Source organism: Narcine bancroftii, chromosome 9 (assembly GCF_036971445.1).
Source record: "Narcine bancroftii isolate sNarBan1 chromosome 9, sNarBan1.hap1, whole genome shotgun sequence".
NCBI classification, from domain to species: domain Eukaryota; kingdom Metazoa; phylum Chordata; class Chondrichthyes; order Torpediniformes; family Narcinidae; genus Narcine; species Narcine bancroftii.
This window is the reverse complement of record NC_091477.1, coordinates 82,201,349-82,219,202: the sequence shown is the minus strand read 5'-3', so window position 1 is coordinate 82,219,202 and position 17,854 is coordinate 82,201,349. Positions and strand designations below refer to the sequence as shown.

Sequence of the window (17,854 nt, the reverse complement as noted above, 5' to 3'; positions counted from 1 at the left end):
GCTAAACTCATGTACATCATGCCAATTTCTCCAAATCCAACAAAGGGGTGTAGGCCAGCTGAGTGTAGCCGAAAATGGCAAAATAGAACAATTACAATCAATATTCAGAATAGAGTTATTCAGTAAATTTTCACAATAAAAAGTAAATAGCAACTAATGAACCAAAATTGTGGAGTTGTGGATGATGAAGAAGGATATTAACGAACATATCAGAATCTAGAACAGCTGGAGATATGGCAGAGAAATGGTCGAGTTAGCTTAATTTGGTCAAGTGTGAGGCGTTTTTTGAGACGACATATTTAAATTTTAAATTTAGATGTACAGCAATGGTAGCAGGCTCTTCTGGCCCATGAGCCTGTTCCCCCCCCTCCACCCCCCATACTCTAATTAAACACAAAAACCCCGTACATTTTGAAGGGTGGGAGAAAACCAGATCACCTGGAGGAAATCTATACAGTCACGGGGAGAATGTACAAATCTCTTCCAGAACCCAGGTCACTGCTGCTGTAATAGCATTGCACTAGCAGCTATGCTGACCGTGTTAAAGTCAGCCTGCATTGTTAGAAAACAAGCAGCAGAACCAATTAAGCAAACAACAGCTTCTTTATTTAACCCTTTGTAATGCTGGCCGGAGTGAGGAAATTCAAGAAAGAGTTCAGTGACTTGTTCTCTGCACTGACCACCACACTCAAAGTATCGGAGTGTTCATTGTACTTTTAAGCACATTCTGAGCAGGGGTTTGCATAAGTCCCTTACAAGTTTCACGCACCTGCATTTTGTGTTTTTCATAATACGTTACCCTGTACTGTCTATAAATATCGGGAAAGGTTAGTGTCCTGAACCCAAGCTTTATTGCCAATCTTGTGAAGTTATTATCTCACTACAGCACAGATATTAGGAGGCAATTATAGTCCCACTATTGCTCAAACCTCTGTATCCTTACCTAATCCATTAACCCTTTAAGCATATTCGTAAAACGTATTCTTTCACAACCGTTCTGCCCTCGAAATGTAAGATGGAAGTTTACAGTAATTGTCAGGTTATTTAGCAGCATGAATGTGCAGAGACATCATGGGAGTAGCCCCATAGCTCCCTGAAAGTGGCAACACAAGTAGACAGGGTAGTAAGGAGATTCAAGGCATGTTTGTCTTCATCGTTTGGGGCACTTCATATTGGCAATTCATATTTCATTTGTATTAAACTTTGTTCATATCACATTTGAAATATTGTGTATGGCTCCATAGAACCATAGAACATTACAGCACAAAAAACAGGCCCTTTGGCCCTTCTAGTCTGTGCTGAATTATTATTCTGCTTTGTCCCACTGTCCTGCACCCAGTCCATAGCCCTCCATACCTATCCCATCCAATTTTTCTTAAATTTTAAAATTGAGCCCGCATTCATCACTTTCTACACTCTGTATGAAAAAAATTCCTCCTAATGTTCCCCCTAAACTTTTCCCCTTTTACCCTATCCATGTTTGTATCTTATCTAACCTAAGTGGAAAAAGCCTAGTTGCATTTACTTTGCCTATAACCCTCATAACTTTAAATTCCTTTACACATCTTCCCTCATTATTCTACGCTCCAGGGAATAAGGTCCTAGCCTGTTTAATCTTTCGTTGTAAGCCAGTTCTTGAAGTCCTAGCAACATCCTTTTAAATCTCTTCTGCACTCTTTCAATCTTAGTGATATATTTCCCTATAGTTAGTTGACCAATGTGTTATACAACTTTACCATAACATCCCAACTCCTATATTTTGAATTATGAAAGCCAATATGCCAAAAGCTCTCTTTACAACCCTATCTACATGTGACGCCACTTTCAGGGAATGATGTATCTGTGTTCCCAGATCCCTCTGTTCAACCTCACTCACCAGTGCCCTACCATTTACTGTGTATGTTCTACCTTGGTTAATCCATCCAATATAGTTGCCACTTTTATATGTAGGATGTATTGACTTTGGAATTGCTGCAGTGGAGGTTTATGTGGATTAGTGAGTATTATTTTTAAGGAATGGATGGACAAATTTGGAGACATAGATATACGTTTATTTCCTAGAGAGGAAATGTCAATTATAGTAAAATTCCTGTTATCCGGAATTCAAGTAACTGGCAAACTTAACCAGCCAGCTAAAAAATTGTGGAAAATAAATGGGTTTAAAATTGGCATGCCTCACCATTAGTTCTCCGTCCACATAACATGCAGTCACAAGCAACTGGAAAACTTGCTTATTCAGCAACCATAGGTGCCGAATACAAGGGGATTTACTGTATGAGGGAGAAGAAGGGGATTTGCTGTATGAGGGAGCAGAACTATTAGTTGTATTGTCCTTGTGTTCACAATGAAGTTACTCTACATATGGTGTTGATTTAGAGCAGATGCCCACAACAGAAACAGAATGTTATTCCTCCACCATCTGTGACTTCATGCCCTGGACATATCCATTATTTACTCACATGCCATGAGCATAATGAAGTTTATCTAAAAATGATGTCTGAACTTGGCAATGTACACAGGGCTCTACCTGCTAAGCAGGAAACGTAAGGTGGAATTTATGCAACTAATATGACCCACGGATCAAGAACTCTCTAATCCAAAACAGTGAATGATGGTATGCTCAATGAAATCAATAATGGGAGCAGAAAACCCCAAAAGCATCGCTATGCTCAACGTTGATGGAATCCATTCACAAGTCCTAAAGGTGAGGATGATACACTCATGAATATCTTCAGTCCAAGATGCTGAGTAGATGATCTTCCTGAAATCTCCACATACAAATATGAGTCGTCAGGCCATTATGTGATATGGAATAAATGGGCTAGAAGATGGGATAATGGGATCAGATAGAATCCAGATCTAGTGCTGAAACTGTGTTCTTGGCTGGTGAAGACTTACACTTTAGCACTAGTTGTTAGTCTTGATGACCTTTTCCAGCACTAAAATAATGCTAGCATTCAACAGACAAAATATTACCATATATTCTTGTGTAATAGTCAAATTCCGCCCCCCCCCCCCCCTTTTTAGCCCAAAAATTGTGTGTTTTCCGTATGACCCATGTAAAACTTGAACCCCCCTCCCCCCTAATTTTGGCCATGACTGCCTGCTCATCTGAGCTCCCAATGCCCTGGATCATCACCCTGGCTGCCTGCCCTTGGGAGTTTCTAATGCACCAACTGCGGACCCTCTCCCCGGCTGTCCACCCACCAGAGTTCCCACCACCCTGGTCACAGATTCTCTCCTAGGCCCTGACCGCCTGCCCACCTGAGCTCATGATGCCCCTACCACCCATCCATACGAGCACCCAATGTCCCCAATGCGGGCTTACCACCCAGTTCCAGTCATTCAAGCTCCTCCTTGATCAATGCAGGTACTTAACATAGTCAAAGTATGACACCATGTAAAAGTTGGCCCCACCCCCAAATTTTACCTGAAAAATTGGTGTAAAAAACTTGACTATTACATGAATACATAAGGTAAATTTCAACATTAGTGCTAGCAAGTGCTCCGCGACTCTCACTAGTTTTCAGCAGGGATGTGTATGGCAGAATCCTGGGCTGATGTTAGAGTGACTACCCTTGACTTGTCCACCTGAGGTGGCATTGAGGAACTCTGCTGAAGGACAAATCAACTGTAATCAAGGACAAAACTGTCCAGTGATTGGAGTCATGTATCACACAGAGAATTATGGTTTGTTCGAGTGAGTGCTATTAAGCCAAACTGACTGCAAAATTCAAGCCAAAATAATTTACGTCACCTTATTATAAAATACACCAAATAGAAAAGGATGAATTTGCACTTGTGACAGATTATGTTATATTTTCTATTGTAAATAGATATGTTTTAAAGGAGATAAATTGTGACAGGTTTTCTTTATAGTGTAGGTCACATACAAACACTTCAAAACAGATCTCATTTAAAATGCCAGAGCTCTGCTCAAGCCAGACAGTTCAGGCTCTGAGTGCCTTTGCCCAAACTTTGAAGAATGGCTATAAGGAATTCACAAGTAGATGTTAATTGGACATGCTGTGAAGTAATGAACTATTGTTTTGTAAAGCAACAGATGAACAAATTCAGAAGATTGGGTCCAGTGTCATAGTCTGGGTGCAATTTGCTGTTCTAAGAGGGTCATGTGGTTTTTTTCTGAGTGAGAGAATTCATTTCCACAGTTTTACAGTTCAGCAGCAGCAGCTGGGACTGGAAAAGGACAAGCTGGCAAGCTTGTGGGAAAAAACCCATTTTGAAGACGGGTTGTGAGTTCTTAGTTCAGCCTGGTCAAACCCTTGTGGTTCATGCAAGAGGAAAGGACTGGCTGTCTAATGTTTGATAAATAGGCTCATAATATACTGCAGTAAATGCTATTTAACATATACCACCAACTCCACCTTTTCATTCTCTGACTCCGACAGGATCAATGTTACAAAGGGATCACATCTTTGCCTTCCCCTGTTGCTGCGAAACGTCGGTCTGCCTTGAATGGTCATACCGAGGTGGGTGACTTTTATGACAGATATAGTGAGACTTCCTGTCTTTTCTATCCATGTGACTTTCAGTCTTCATATCTCTTGCACTCTTGTGGCCTACAGCCCACCAAAGCAGGGATGTGGTTAGTGCTGACTGCAAGCTGCAGTAGGAATGAATCTCTCATTACAAGTTTACCATCACACTCTGTACAACAATGAGTGACAACACCACTGTTTCTAACTGCATAACAGGAAATACTGAGTCAGAGTATAGGGTGACAATCGAGAATTGATTGGTTGGTTGGTGGGAAACACAATTATCAGCAACATCAAAGAACTGACTGTGGACTTTAGATTGAGGAGACTGAGGGACCACGCACTCGTCTTGATTGACAGAACAGTGGTGGGGATGGCTAGTATCTTCATGTTGGCTTGAGTGTGTTCTGGATGGCGATGACCATGTTGTAATTTCAACTTGTAAATAGTGTTGTAACTGAAGTTCTATAATATATATTTATGTGATTTATTGTAATCACTGAATAAACCACTTTGTTAAAGGTAAAAAAAAAGTATCCTGGGAATTCAGATATCATGAATAAAGCACGCCGACACCTTTACTATCTACAAAGTCTGAGGACACATATCATGTTGTTGAATACTCTTACCTTTCTTCACGATAGAAAGGATAATGGCTGATTGCACCACAGCCTTATTTGTAAACCCAGGTGCCCAAGAATGCAGAAGGCTTCCAAAAATGGCAAGCATAGCTACATCTATCACGGGCACTGACCTCCCATCCATTGTAAATATGTTTCAAGAGGGCAGGCAACACCACGAAGGACTACCATCGCCCTGGTCACAACCTGTCTTTGCTGCACCCTTCAGCCAGGAGGTTCACAGGTCAGGCTCTTCAATACTGTCCTAACCCTGACCATAAACTACTCTGGGACTACTGAAAGATCTGTTTGCACTACTGAAATATCCCCTTTTTCTTCTTTCCCCAGCTGCCTCTATGAATATTTATTTATCAATTCTTTGATATCTTTCGATCTCTTTTCCATTTTTGTATTTAATGGTCATTTATATTGTACTGTTGTAGTTTGTTTATCTTATGTACGTGGTTGTTTGCAACAATAAGAATTTAGTACTTAAGTACATTGTACTTGCATATGACAAGAAATTCACATTCATTCAATCTTCTCATATTTATTTTTATTTGAGTTTTTGTTGATGTTAAATTTCATTGAAGCATTATATCACTGGAAACACCAAACAAATAGATCTAAACCCATTTTTAAGTCAGTAATTAAAAAAAAACCTTATGGACAAAGAAAATCTGAAACCACTCAGGTTAAATGTATCAAAGCAGTCTTGACAACCAATATATCTGTGGTGCACTGTTAGCCAGAATCAGACACACACAAAGATAAAGACTTGACAACAGGCTTTAATCCACAAAGACTTCCACAGAGCCAGGCTGGCTGTGGCTGCAGCAACTCTGAGTGAGGCCTCGGGAGGCTTATATCCCGGAGGGTGATTAACACCTGACCGGGTGGGGCTTGATCCATTCAGGCCGACTGACTGACAGCCGGCCAGGTGTTGTTTTGTCCCCTCACACACCTGCAGGTACAGTGGTTGCCCCTTGCAATAGGCTGGTGGCGTACATTCAACCCCTTCTTTAAAATTGTCCCGGGGGGGGGGAGGCAGTAACGAGGAATCGCACCCACTATGTACATACAATATTACAGGTTGGAATGATTCGGCAGCCGCCGGGGTCTCTGTGACCGTCGTAGGACTGGCTCCTGGTCACTGGTCAGAGGGGAAGTGGGAGGGCTGGCGGCAGGGGTGTGTGTGGCTGGTGTGGTGCCACATGGAGGAGTGGCCAGAGGGGCCGAGGTCAATGTATGTGGGTCATATTGGATGGGTGGGGAGGCGGGTTTGTCTCCTAAGGCTGAAGCGGGCCCCTGATGGTCAAGGAGGCCCTGTGTGCCGCATAGCTGCCTGGGGACGGGGATGTATGGCCAGTCAGCGTCATCCTGGGTTGGAGAGTGGCGTGGTGTGGTAGGTGCTCCTGCTGGTGCCAGGTCCCTGGTTGAGACGGTGTCCTCCCTGCCACTGCCAAACCTAACGTAAGTGTAGTTATGGTTTGCATGAAGGAGGAAAACCTGCTTTACCAGGGCTTTGGCCTTGTGTGTCTGTATATGCTTACACAGAAGCACTGGTCCTGGGGATGTGAGCTATGCTGGGAGTGACATTCCAGTCACCGACCACCTGGGGAATAAGAACAGGCGTTCGTGAGGGGTCTCGTTGGTAGTCGTGCACAGCAGTGCACCGAATGGTATGGAGCGCCTCGGGCAGGGAGTCCTGCCAGTACTCAACGGGCCACCCTTTTGACCTGAGAGCCAGGAGGACTGCCTTCCAGACCACCCCAATCTCGCATTCCACTTGCCCGTTGCCCCTCAGGTTATAGCTTGTCATGCGACTGCTCGCAATACCCCTCGCCATCAGGTACTGGCGCAGCTTGTCACTCATGAAACTAGACCACCGGTCACTGTGGATGAAGGCAGGATAGACAAACATGGTCAGGCCAACTCTCACAAGTATCGCAGGTAAGACTCAGCCATCTCCCCGGGTTGCTAGGCTCGGGTATTGAGGGGAGGTACCTTGCACAGACCATATTCATGGGGGGCTTGTACAAGTTCTCGAGAGTGTCCATTGCACTCTTGTACGTGGAGCAGCCTTTGGTTACCTGGAAGGCACAGGGACCCAACTTTGACTGGAGTAGGACCAACCTCTTCCGATCAGAGTCCAGGATGTCGCCCTCATGTACCTCGATGATTGCCTCAACCGCGTGATGCCAGGTCTTGAAGCGTGTCTGGGCTTCCGGCTCCCTGCGCACAGGAGTTTTTTCATAGCTGCCAAGGGAAAATTTTGTGGATTAAATTGTGGTGCACTGTTAGCCAGAATCAGACACACACAAAGATAAAGACTGTACAACAGGCTTTAATCCACAAAGACTTCCACAGAGCCAGGCTGGCTGTGGCTGCAGCAACTCTGAGTGAGGCCTCGGGAGACCAGCTCAGGCTTATATCCCGGAGGGTGATTGATGCCCAACCGGGTGGGGCTTGATCCATTCAGGCCAGCTGATTGACAGCCGGCCAGGTGTTGTCCTGTCCCCTTCAACTCCTGCAGGTACAGAGGTTGCCCCCTGCAGTAGGCCGGTGGTGTACCACCACAATATCCACAGCCAATTTTATCAAATTAGCACCAACTGCTGAATGTTGTGAAATTGATTATGTAGCAATCTCTTTTTGTGGCATCATTTGGACATATTCTGTTCAAAATGTAATCAGCTAAAATTGTTTGGAAAGTTCAGAATTTCTCTATTTTCATTTTGAAGGTAGAGTATGCGTTTGAGTCTTGATATTGAATCATATCTTACCATGGAATAAATGAAATCTGCAAAACATTTTCTGTTTATTAGAAAATGGTTTATTAGAAAACAAAATAGCTGAGCTATTGTTTAAAAAAATAGAATTGTTTGGAGGATTGTAGCATACTTCTAAATTAATTAACCACATTGACAGTCCAACAAAATTTGAAGCCCCTAGGTCATTGAATTTATGGTTTATATTTATTAGCACTCCAAGCCAGCAGGCTTCTCAGTTTTTAGAATTTAAAATGCTTAAACACAGATTATTAGCAAGTAATGAAACATGTTTAAATTAAAATTAGCGCACTATTAAGTTGCTTTTGAAATCATAAAAGATACAAAAATAAAAGCAATTATCATAGTAGAGTTTGCAGAATATATATCGCATAATATTTTTTATCCATTGTGCATATGTTAGGGAGAATTATAGGTGTCAGAAATTAAAGGTTGAATTTAATATTCCATCACTAATGTGCCTTTGCTATGCAGGCAGCATGCTAGTTTGATCTTTGTTACAATCGTTCACTTCTCTTTGATTCTGGTAAAATTTAACTGTATCAGCAGAGATGAAATAAAAAAAAAATCCATCAAGACAACAGTTGATAGTCATTATACACTCTGCAACTTTTAGGAATAAATATATTTGATTCTGAGTTGTACAGTTGATATTCATAGCGATTGCTACAAGGTGAATTATGACTGCAGTGTTGAAAGGCATAAAGCAAAAAATTAAGATAATAGTACTTGCAGCAATAATTTGTACTGATCTTCTTGTGCTAATTTCTGATGAATTTGAGATGGGTCTTTTCCAAAGTTTTTGGAGAATTTGGATTGAGCAAAACATCACAGTGATCAGAGGAATAACTAAAAATACAACAGAAGTTAAAAGAAAAATTAAATAATTATCCTTGTCTGCTACGAAGCAAGGTGTACTTGGGTCTTTATTAAAAGAATTAGTTTTGTTACTCATGAAGGGTATTAGTTGTAAAGGAATTATCCACAAGCCTGCAAAAATCCAGGCTCCAACGCATGCCATTGCTGCTTTCATTGGTGACCTCAACAGCTTTGCTTTAAAAGGATATTGTATTGCAATATATCTATCGACATTGTTGTACATAATGGTAATTAAGCTTATACACATATTCAAATTGCTGAACATTAAAATGAACTTACACAGAAACTCTCTTGTCAGTTTACTGTGATAAGAGTAAATTTTGAAAGGTAAAGCAATAAGTACTGCAAGGTCTGACACTGCAAGGTTGGTCATGTAAATGGTGGTTTCTGTCCATTTTCTTAATTTACAGTAGAATGCTTGAAAGGCTGTAGCAGTGAGTATTATTCCAATGATAAAAACCAGAGTGAATACCACCGTCTGAAATGTTTTAATGCTTTCAGATATCTTTCTTGTGCAATTCATCTTTGCACACTTCCTGCAAAAAAAGGAATTGGATTAAATCTGTCAACCCAACATTGATATGAAATGACAACAGAAAAGAAACTCAATTCCCCTTTGAATTACAGGATTGTAAAATTGCACTGTATCAGATCCCAATAGACTTAAATGAACATGGTATTAATAATAGCCTTATTCTTGGCTATGGGGCCTTTGTTTTCCAATTTAAACTCAACTGTGGCCTCTAAAATTCTCATGGGCAATCTGTCTGCACTTTCTCTCCAAGTCAAGGTCATTCTCACTCTCAGAAACCTCAGACTCTCCTAGTGAATGGGAGTTGGAGTGAGAGGGTGTGAGCTCTGGGAAATTTAACTCAATGTGTGAGTGGGCCAGAGTTAGAGTGGTGAGTTTTGGCTGAGGAGGCTTCAGTGAGAAGAGGGGGAGGCGAAGGTAAGACTCTGGTGTGAGTTTATTATTATTTATTTTTTTGGCTTTGTATGAGTACCAAGTAGGATAAGCAGAATGGCAACAGAGTTGGCAGAAAGTTCATCTTTTGGGGTGTGGGAATTTGCCATTTTCCATATATCTGCATCTGCACAAAGAACAGTTTCTTACAGACCATGTTTGGGAACTGGAGCTGCAGCTTCAGCTCTCAGGGGAGAATGAGTTCACAGATAGGAATTTTAGGGAGGTAGTCACACTGAAGTTGAAGGAGGCAGGTAGCTTGATGACAGTCAGGAGAGGGAAAGCAAAAGCAAACAAGCATGTAGAGCAGGGAACTCCTGTGGCCGTTCTCCTCAATAATCAGTACACTGCTTTAGATACTGCTGTGGGGGAATGACTTACCAGGGCAAAGCTGTAGTGACCAGGTTGTTGGCACTGAGCCTGGCCCTGGGGCACAGAGGAGAAAGAGAGAGGAGGAGAGAGGTCAGTGGTTAGATGGGCAGAAAGGAGATTCCATGGAGATGAAAGAGAAACCCGGATGGTTTGTGGCCTGCCAGGTTCCAGGGTCAGAATGTCTCCGATTGGGTCCATGGCATCCTGAAAAGTGAGCATGAGCAGCGAAAATTTGTGGTACATTTTGGTATCAACAACAGAGGTAGGAAAAGGTAGAGATCCAGAAGGAAGAATACAGGGAGTTAGGTAGGAAGCTGAAAGACAGGATCTCAAGGGGGGCAATCTCAAGATTCCTACCTGTGCATCCAGTAGTGATGGTAAGAATAGTATGATATGGCAGATGAATGCTTGGCATAGTTTCAGGTTTATGAATCATTGGGATCAGGGGTGCTGTGGTAAATGTTTGGGTGCCACAGCTCATCAAAGCGGCGACAAGGAAGTCTCGTGGGACCTGTCTGCCATTTTGTATTTGGCACTGTATAATTGACAGCGAACTGTAGGACAACGAAGGAAGGGAATGCTGCAGAGTGATGCCACTGTCGCGAGGAGCTGGTACTGCTGTCATAAGATGCTTCTGCTGCGAGGTGCCAGGGCGGCCTCAAAGTGGCGCTGAAGTGGCCCAGTGAGATGCTGGAGCAGCCTGATGAGGTGCCAGAGTGGCACTCTGGCAAGCTGTGTCAAGCACTGCATACACGCTTAATTGGGATCTTTCCTGGGAAAGGTATGATCCATACAAGAAGGATGGATAACACATGAACTGGAAGGTGACCAATATCCTGGTGGAGAGATTTGTTAGAGCTGTGGGTGAGGGTTTAAACAACTTTGGCAGGGGACCAGGGACCAGAATGATAAGGCAGAAAATATAGAAGGAAAAGTTATGCAATGTGTAGTGACATTGTGAAAAAAGACAGGCAGTAGAGGAAGCATACGTGCAGTTAGTTGGAAGGATTTAAATGTATTTATTTCAAAGCAAGAAGTATTAAGCAATAAGGGAGGTGAACTTAGAGCATGGATCAGTATGTGAAATTGCGATGTGTTGGCTGTTAAAGAGACTTGGTTGACGTAAAACAGGACTGGCTGATGCAATATGATGACAGGTATGGAAGTAAGGGTCTGCCTAGTATGGATTAATGTTATCAAGCAAATCTCAGCCTGGTAGTAAATCTCCCATTAAATTTGAGATCCCCAGATCATAAGGCTTGTAAAAACAAAGCTCACCGAAGATGAAATGTACAAGCCAAATATTTTGAGGAATGTGTCCCCTCAATGTGAAAACAGGATGTTCTGCCTTTGGATCTCACACAGGTTATCCCTTGGGTTCAATGAAAGAGTGTGAAACTATGCATAACTAAATTATGCCAAGTTCCAAATGCCAGTTTCTTGGAGAAGTAAAAAACCAACAGTAACAGAGACTCTCATATCTCTTGGGTATGACTGATAGGCTCTATCGATAACCACGAAGTTGAGAGGAGGAGAATGATAGGCTTTAATAAACACAAGACTTTGGCTGGCCCAGATCCAGGTTCAGGAATGCCGGAAGGGGGAACAGAGGTCACCTTTTATGGCCAGGTCATAAGGGGAGGAGATATAGATGAGTCACTAGTGGGCGGGCCAGCCTCATACATACAACAGCCACACAGATAGGGAATAATGTACAAGGAGAAAACATACCACTACAATGACTAAAAGAGATGTATAGAAAATGCATGATCAAACCAATGGTTTTAGAATGCTGGTGCCAGAATGAGAAAAAAATGGCGATAAGGACAGGAACTAGCCTGCCCACTGGATGAGATTAAGGGCAGATAACTACAGAAGCAGAAGAATTTGGTCATTTTGGTCAGTTGCTCATAGCAGTGCACCCTGCATTAATTGAGTTCTCAAGTTTTGCAAAACTGTTAAAGTGGTACTTTTAACATTTGTGGTCCTGAAATTTGTTCTAAGGTTTGAAAGGTATGGAAACTATAAAACTGGGATTTAGGTGTTTCAAAAGGGACAAGAAGCGAGGTAAAATAGGGGGAGGGGTAGCAGCATTACTAATAAGAGATGGTATCACAGCTGCAGAAAGGAAGGATGTTGTGGAGGGATTGTCTACTGAGTCAATGTAGGTGGAGATCAGAAACAGGAAGGAGTGATGGTGGTGGTACACCACCGGCCTGCTGCAGGGGGCAACCTCTGTACCTGCAGGAGTGTAAGTGGGACAGGACAACACTGGCCGTCTGTCAATCAGTCAACCTGAATGTATCAAGCCCCACCCTGTCGGGTATCAATCACTCTCCATGATATAAGCCTGCGCCGGCCTCCGAAGTCTCACTCAGAGTTACTGCAGCAACAGCCAGCCTGGCTCTGTTGAAGTCTTTTTGGATTAAAGCCTTTGTACAGTCTTTACCTTGTGTGTGTTTGGTTCTGTCTAACAGCTCACCACAATGATCCATCAGTTAGGTGCTGTCTATCAACCCCAAAATACACATTGGGACACCAATGAGCAGATAAGTAGACAGATTTTTGGAATGGGGCAAAAATAACAGGGTTGTTGCTATGGGAGACTTCAATCTTCCTAAATATTGACTGGCACCTCCATACTGCAAGAGTAAGGAGATGCCAGAATTTGTCAGGTGTGTCCAAGAAGGAATTTCTGACTCAGCATGTGGACAAGCCAATTAGACAAATCTGGCAGAATTCATCAGGTGTGTTCAAGAAGGAATTCCTAACTCAGTATGGGGACAAGCCAATTAGAAGAGAGGCCATACTGTATCTAGTACTGGGTAATGACTATAGTCAAGTGATAGACTTTTTGATGAGGGAGCATATCGATGAAGTGACCACAACTCCCTGAGCTTTAGCATGGCAATGGAGAAGGATAGGAGTAGAACAAATGGTAAAGTATTTTAAATGGGGAAGGGATAATTATGTCGTGATTAAGTAGGAACTGGTGGGGAGTAAATTAGGAAACGATGAGCTCAGGAAAAAGCACAGAAGTAAAATGTGGAGGATGTTTAGGTGCCACTTGCACAGGGGTTTGTCCAATTTACAGGGAAAAGAATGATAGAATAAGAGACCAAAAGAGATGAGACAGCCAGTTAAGAGGAAGAAAGAACCGTACAAAATGCTCATGAATCAAAAGACAGGAAGGACTCAAGAGAATTATATAGTAGCCAGAAATGAGTTTAAGAGATAGAAGAAGCCATGAGAAAGCATTGACAAATAGGATTAAGGAAAGCCCTAAGGTGTTCTATTTCTATGCATACATGAAAAATAGAAGGATGAGTAGAGTGAACATAGGGCTGCTTAAGTATAAAGCAGGCAATGTGTGCTTGGAGGTAAAGGAGGTGGGGGTGGGGGGGGGATTCTAAATGAATACTTTACTTCAGTGTTCACCAGAGAGAGGGACCTTGATCAAGATGAGGTCAGTGTAGAAGAAGATTAGGTAATGAAGCATATTGAAGTTAAAAAAGAGCAAGTGTTGGATCCTCTTAAAAACATTGGGATTGATAAATCCCCAGGAATGGATATACCCAAGTTACTACAGGAAGTGAGGAAAGTGGTTGTTGGAGTGTTGGCAATAATCTTTGCATCCTCCCTGGCCACAGGTCAAAGATGGGAGGATTGGAGAATGTCAAATCTCATTCCCTTGTTTTAAATAAGTATTCAGGAGAATCCTGAGGATTATAGACCAGTGGGTCTTACATCGGTGGTGGGAAAACTATTGGAGAGGATTCTTAGGGACAGGATTTATGAGCATTTAGAGAAGCGTAGTCTTCTCAGAAATAGCCAACATGGCTTTGTGAGGGGTAGTTGTGTTTGACAAGCCTAATTAATTTTTTTTGTGGAAGTGACAAAATAAATAGATGAAGATAGTGCATAGGTTGTGTATATGAATTTTAGTATGGCATTTGAAAAGGTTCCCCCATGGTAAACTCATTCATGAGGCATGGGATGCATAGAACCTTGGCTGAGTGGATTCAGAATTGACTTGGCTACAGAAAGCAGTAGATGGAACATCAGGAAATAGAGAGGATGCAGATTTGGCTGAAAAATGGCAGATGGAGTTCAATCCAGCTAAATATGAAGTGAAGCATTTTGGAAGGTAAAATTTAAGGATGGAGTACATGGCTAATGGCAGGATTCTAAAGAGTGTGGTAGAACAGAGAGACCTTGGGATCCAAATCATAGATGTCTCAAGGTTACCATGTAGGTTGATAGGATAATTAAGCAGGCTTATGGTATAATGTCCTTCATTAGACAGGGGATTGAATTCAAGAGTCATGAGGTAATGTTGCAGCTTTATAAAAATTTGGTTAGACCAGTGGTTCTCAACCTTTCTCTTTCCACTCACATACCACTTTAAGTAATCCCTATGCCATCGGTGCTCTGTGATTAGTAAAGGATTGCTTAAGGTGGTGTGTGAGTGGAAGGGGAAGGTTGAGAATCACTGTTCTAGACCCAATTGTTTCTGAAATATTTTGCTTGAGAAAAATTGTCATTGGCCCATTTCCTTTGGAGTTATGAAACAGTGCACATAACAAGTCAATTAGGTACGATTAAAACAGTGCTTCAAACTTTTTCTTTCCATCCACATACCACCTTAAGCAATCCCTTACTAATCACAGAGCACCTATGGCATAGGGAATACTTAAAGTGGTATGTGAGTGGAAAGAAAAAGATTGAGAATCATTGGGTTAGACCACACTTTGAATATTTTGTTCAGTTTTGGGCACTTCATAACTGAAAGGATGTGGAAGCTTTGGAAAAGATGCAGAGGAGATTTACCAGGATACTGCCTAGATTGGAGAAGGTGTCTTATGAGGCAAGGTTATTAGAGCTAGAGATTTTCTCTTTGGATCCAAGAAAAATGAGTGGTGACTTAAAAGAGGTCTACAAGATTATGAGAGACATAATAGGTTGGACAGACAGCACCTCTTTTTTTTTACCTGGAGTGACAGCAACAAATACCAAAGGACATCTGTTTAAGGAAAGGGGAGGAAGGTTCAGAGGAGATGTCAAGGTTATGTTTTTTACACAGGTTGCAGTGGGTGCTGGGAATGCATTACCAAGCTGGTGGTGGAAATAGGTTCATTTAAAGGCTCTTCGACAGGCACATGGATGCAAGAAAACTAAGGTAGGGAAGGTTTAGATTGTTGAGTAGGTTTAGAAAGGTTGGCACAACATCGTAGGCTGAAGGGCCTGTACTGTGCTGTAATGTTCTATGTTTGTTCCATACAGTACCAGGTAAAAAAAATACCACATATGACACTCTCATATGACAGAGGACAAAATAGGCAGGGAGCAGCAAAATGTCAACCCTGAGATGATTGGCTGGGCAAAATTGGAGAATTCTGGAAAAATTCAGCAGACTAGACTATGTCATGTTCAGTATTTCGTGTTTTTGTTTCAGAATTTCAGCATGTAGTTTTTTTTCAGATTTCAATTGACTGTCCAAAATGCTTTTGTCAAGTGTATTTCTACAGTTTTCTCTCTGATTTCTGGTATACATGACTTCCCTATTTGCAGGATCTGTTGTTTTCCCTCCTTTCCACCTCCCATTTAACAGAGCATGCACTCTTGCTAATACTCTCCATTTTTGTTGTGCTGTGGTTTTTCATGAACTGCTTTTTCAGCTTGAGAAATTCAGCCAGAAACCTACTATTTCTGAAGCAGAATGGTGGTACATGAGGGAATCCAATAACAAAGTTTTTGATGGGTGTTAATACAGTATTTGTTAGGGTCACAATGAGTGCCTGTTATATGATACTGAATTCTAGCTATAACCTAGATTCTCATCACTACCTTGGTGGTAAATCGATTCTACCAACTCCATTACTGATGATGAAAATGGAGGTGGAAGGATTAACAGGTCTGAAAAGGCATTTGAATATTAATTGAATGGGCAAGAAACTGGAGAATGGAATGTACTGAGGGAAATAAGGTTATTCACTTTGACAGAAAGCATAGAAATGTTGATTTATTTTTGTTAAATGGTGAAAGATTAATCAATGAACAAAAGATTCTTGGTGTGGAAGTTCATGAAATGCAGAAACCAAAATGCAATTCCCACAGGCAATTTACTAAGAAATGATATATTGCCTTTATTGTGAATGAGAAGTCATTAAGCTATTGGAACCATATACTGTAACTTGGACTTTTCTACAAACTCACCAACTCCCACAGCTACCTCAACTACCTCTTCATACGCTGTCCCCTATAAGAATTCCATTCTTTTCTTGCAATACCTCCATCTCCATTTCATCTGCTCACAGGACAAGGCCTTTCATGTGAGATCATCAAAAAATATAGCTTCCAATACCATCTCTACCTCCATCCTATACTAACATCAACTCAGCCCTCAACCACATATCCTCCATTACCCGCTCATTTGCCCTGGGCCCCTCCACCCCCATGTCCTTGTCTTCATCTATCACCCCACCAGCCTCCACATCTGACAGATCAACCTCTGTCATTACCCTCACCTACTACATGATCCCACCATCAGGCACATATTCCCCTCTCTGCCTTGTATCCCCTCCATGACTCCCTTATCCACTCCTCCCTCTCCATCAATCATCCCCTTGGTACCTACCTCTGTGATCATAGGAGGTACAACACTTGTGCACATTTGTCCTCCCACATGATCAACTGGGGCTCCAAACAGTCCTTTCAAGTGAAGCAGTACTTCACTTGTCAATCTGCAGGGGTCATCTACTGCATCTGGCGCTCCCATTGTGTTCTCCTCTGCATCAGAGAGACTGGATACATACTGGGAGATGACTTTGTTCCATACCTTTGCTCTATACACAGTAATAACAGAGATCTCCTGCCTCATTTTCCATGCTAACATATCTGTTCATGTTCTCATGCACTGCCATACTGAGACCACATGCAAATTTGAGGAACAACACGCCATATTCCATCTAGGTACCCTCCATCTATATGACATCAACATCAATTATTTAGTTTCTATTAGCCCCACTGCCCCATCTCTCCCCTTCCCCAATCTTCTAGCACTCTCTCTCTTTCTCTTTCCCTCTGTCTCCTTTCCTCCAGCTCCATACGCACAGAGCCAAACCTCCCTAATTTATTTCTCACCCCTTTTCTCCTGTCCTCATATCCACATCCAATCATCATCTTTGATCCGTTGATCTGGGCTCTTCCCAGCCTTTTCATTCAGACACTTGCCTAATTTTTGTTCATACCTTGAAGAATGGCTCAAGCCTGAAATGTTGGTTGCAATATCTTTACCTCCTATGGATGCTGAGAGACCAGCTGAATTCCTCCAGAATTTTTGTGTTTTTAGCAGAATCACAATGTCTGCATACTTTTGTGTTCCACTATGCTGCATAGGTTGACTGGATTCTTCCTTGAAATGAAGGAATTGTCCTCTGAGGAGAGGTTAAGTAATATTGTCTGCTTAATGGAGTAAGTACAAAATTTCACCTGAAGCCAAAAGGGACCAAAATCAGGTAAATACGTTATATATGGAAACACAAGAATGACAGATTCTGGAATTTTGAGCAAACAAAGAAAGTTGGACAAGCTCACAGGTAGGCAGCATCCTCAGAGAGAAATAAACAGTCACCTATTACCTCGCTTCCTATCCAGCCTTCCCCCTCCTTTTTATGCTTGATGCCTCCCATTTTTCACATAATCTCCTGAGCCAAAAGATTCTCCTTT

General features: G+C 42.0%; 1 protein-coding gene across 6 annotated transcripts in view; it reads right to left on the bottom strand.

The window, feature by feature from the left end:
- Nucleotides 1–17,854, bottom strand: part of LOC138742343 (G-protein coupled receptor 35-like) — a 52,486-nt gene that overhangs the window by 24,236 nt on the left and 10,396 nt on the right. For 3 of the 6 annotated variants that reach the window (XR_011344092.1, XR_011344089.1, XR_011344091.1), the window contains exon 3: nucleotides 7,256–7,378. Coding sequence is in view for 1 of the 6 variants with exons in the window: in XM_069896634.1 (XP_069752735.1) it covers nucleotides 8,378–9,313 (936 nt within the window). In the remaining 5 variants the exon portion in view is untranslated. Of the gene's footprint in view, nucleotides 1–7,212; nucleotides 7,379–7,478; nucleotides 9,327–17,854 lie in introns of those variants that run through there. The other 3 variants (XR_011344088.1, XR_011344090.1, XM_069896634.1) reach the window with 2 other exon arrangements.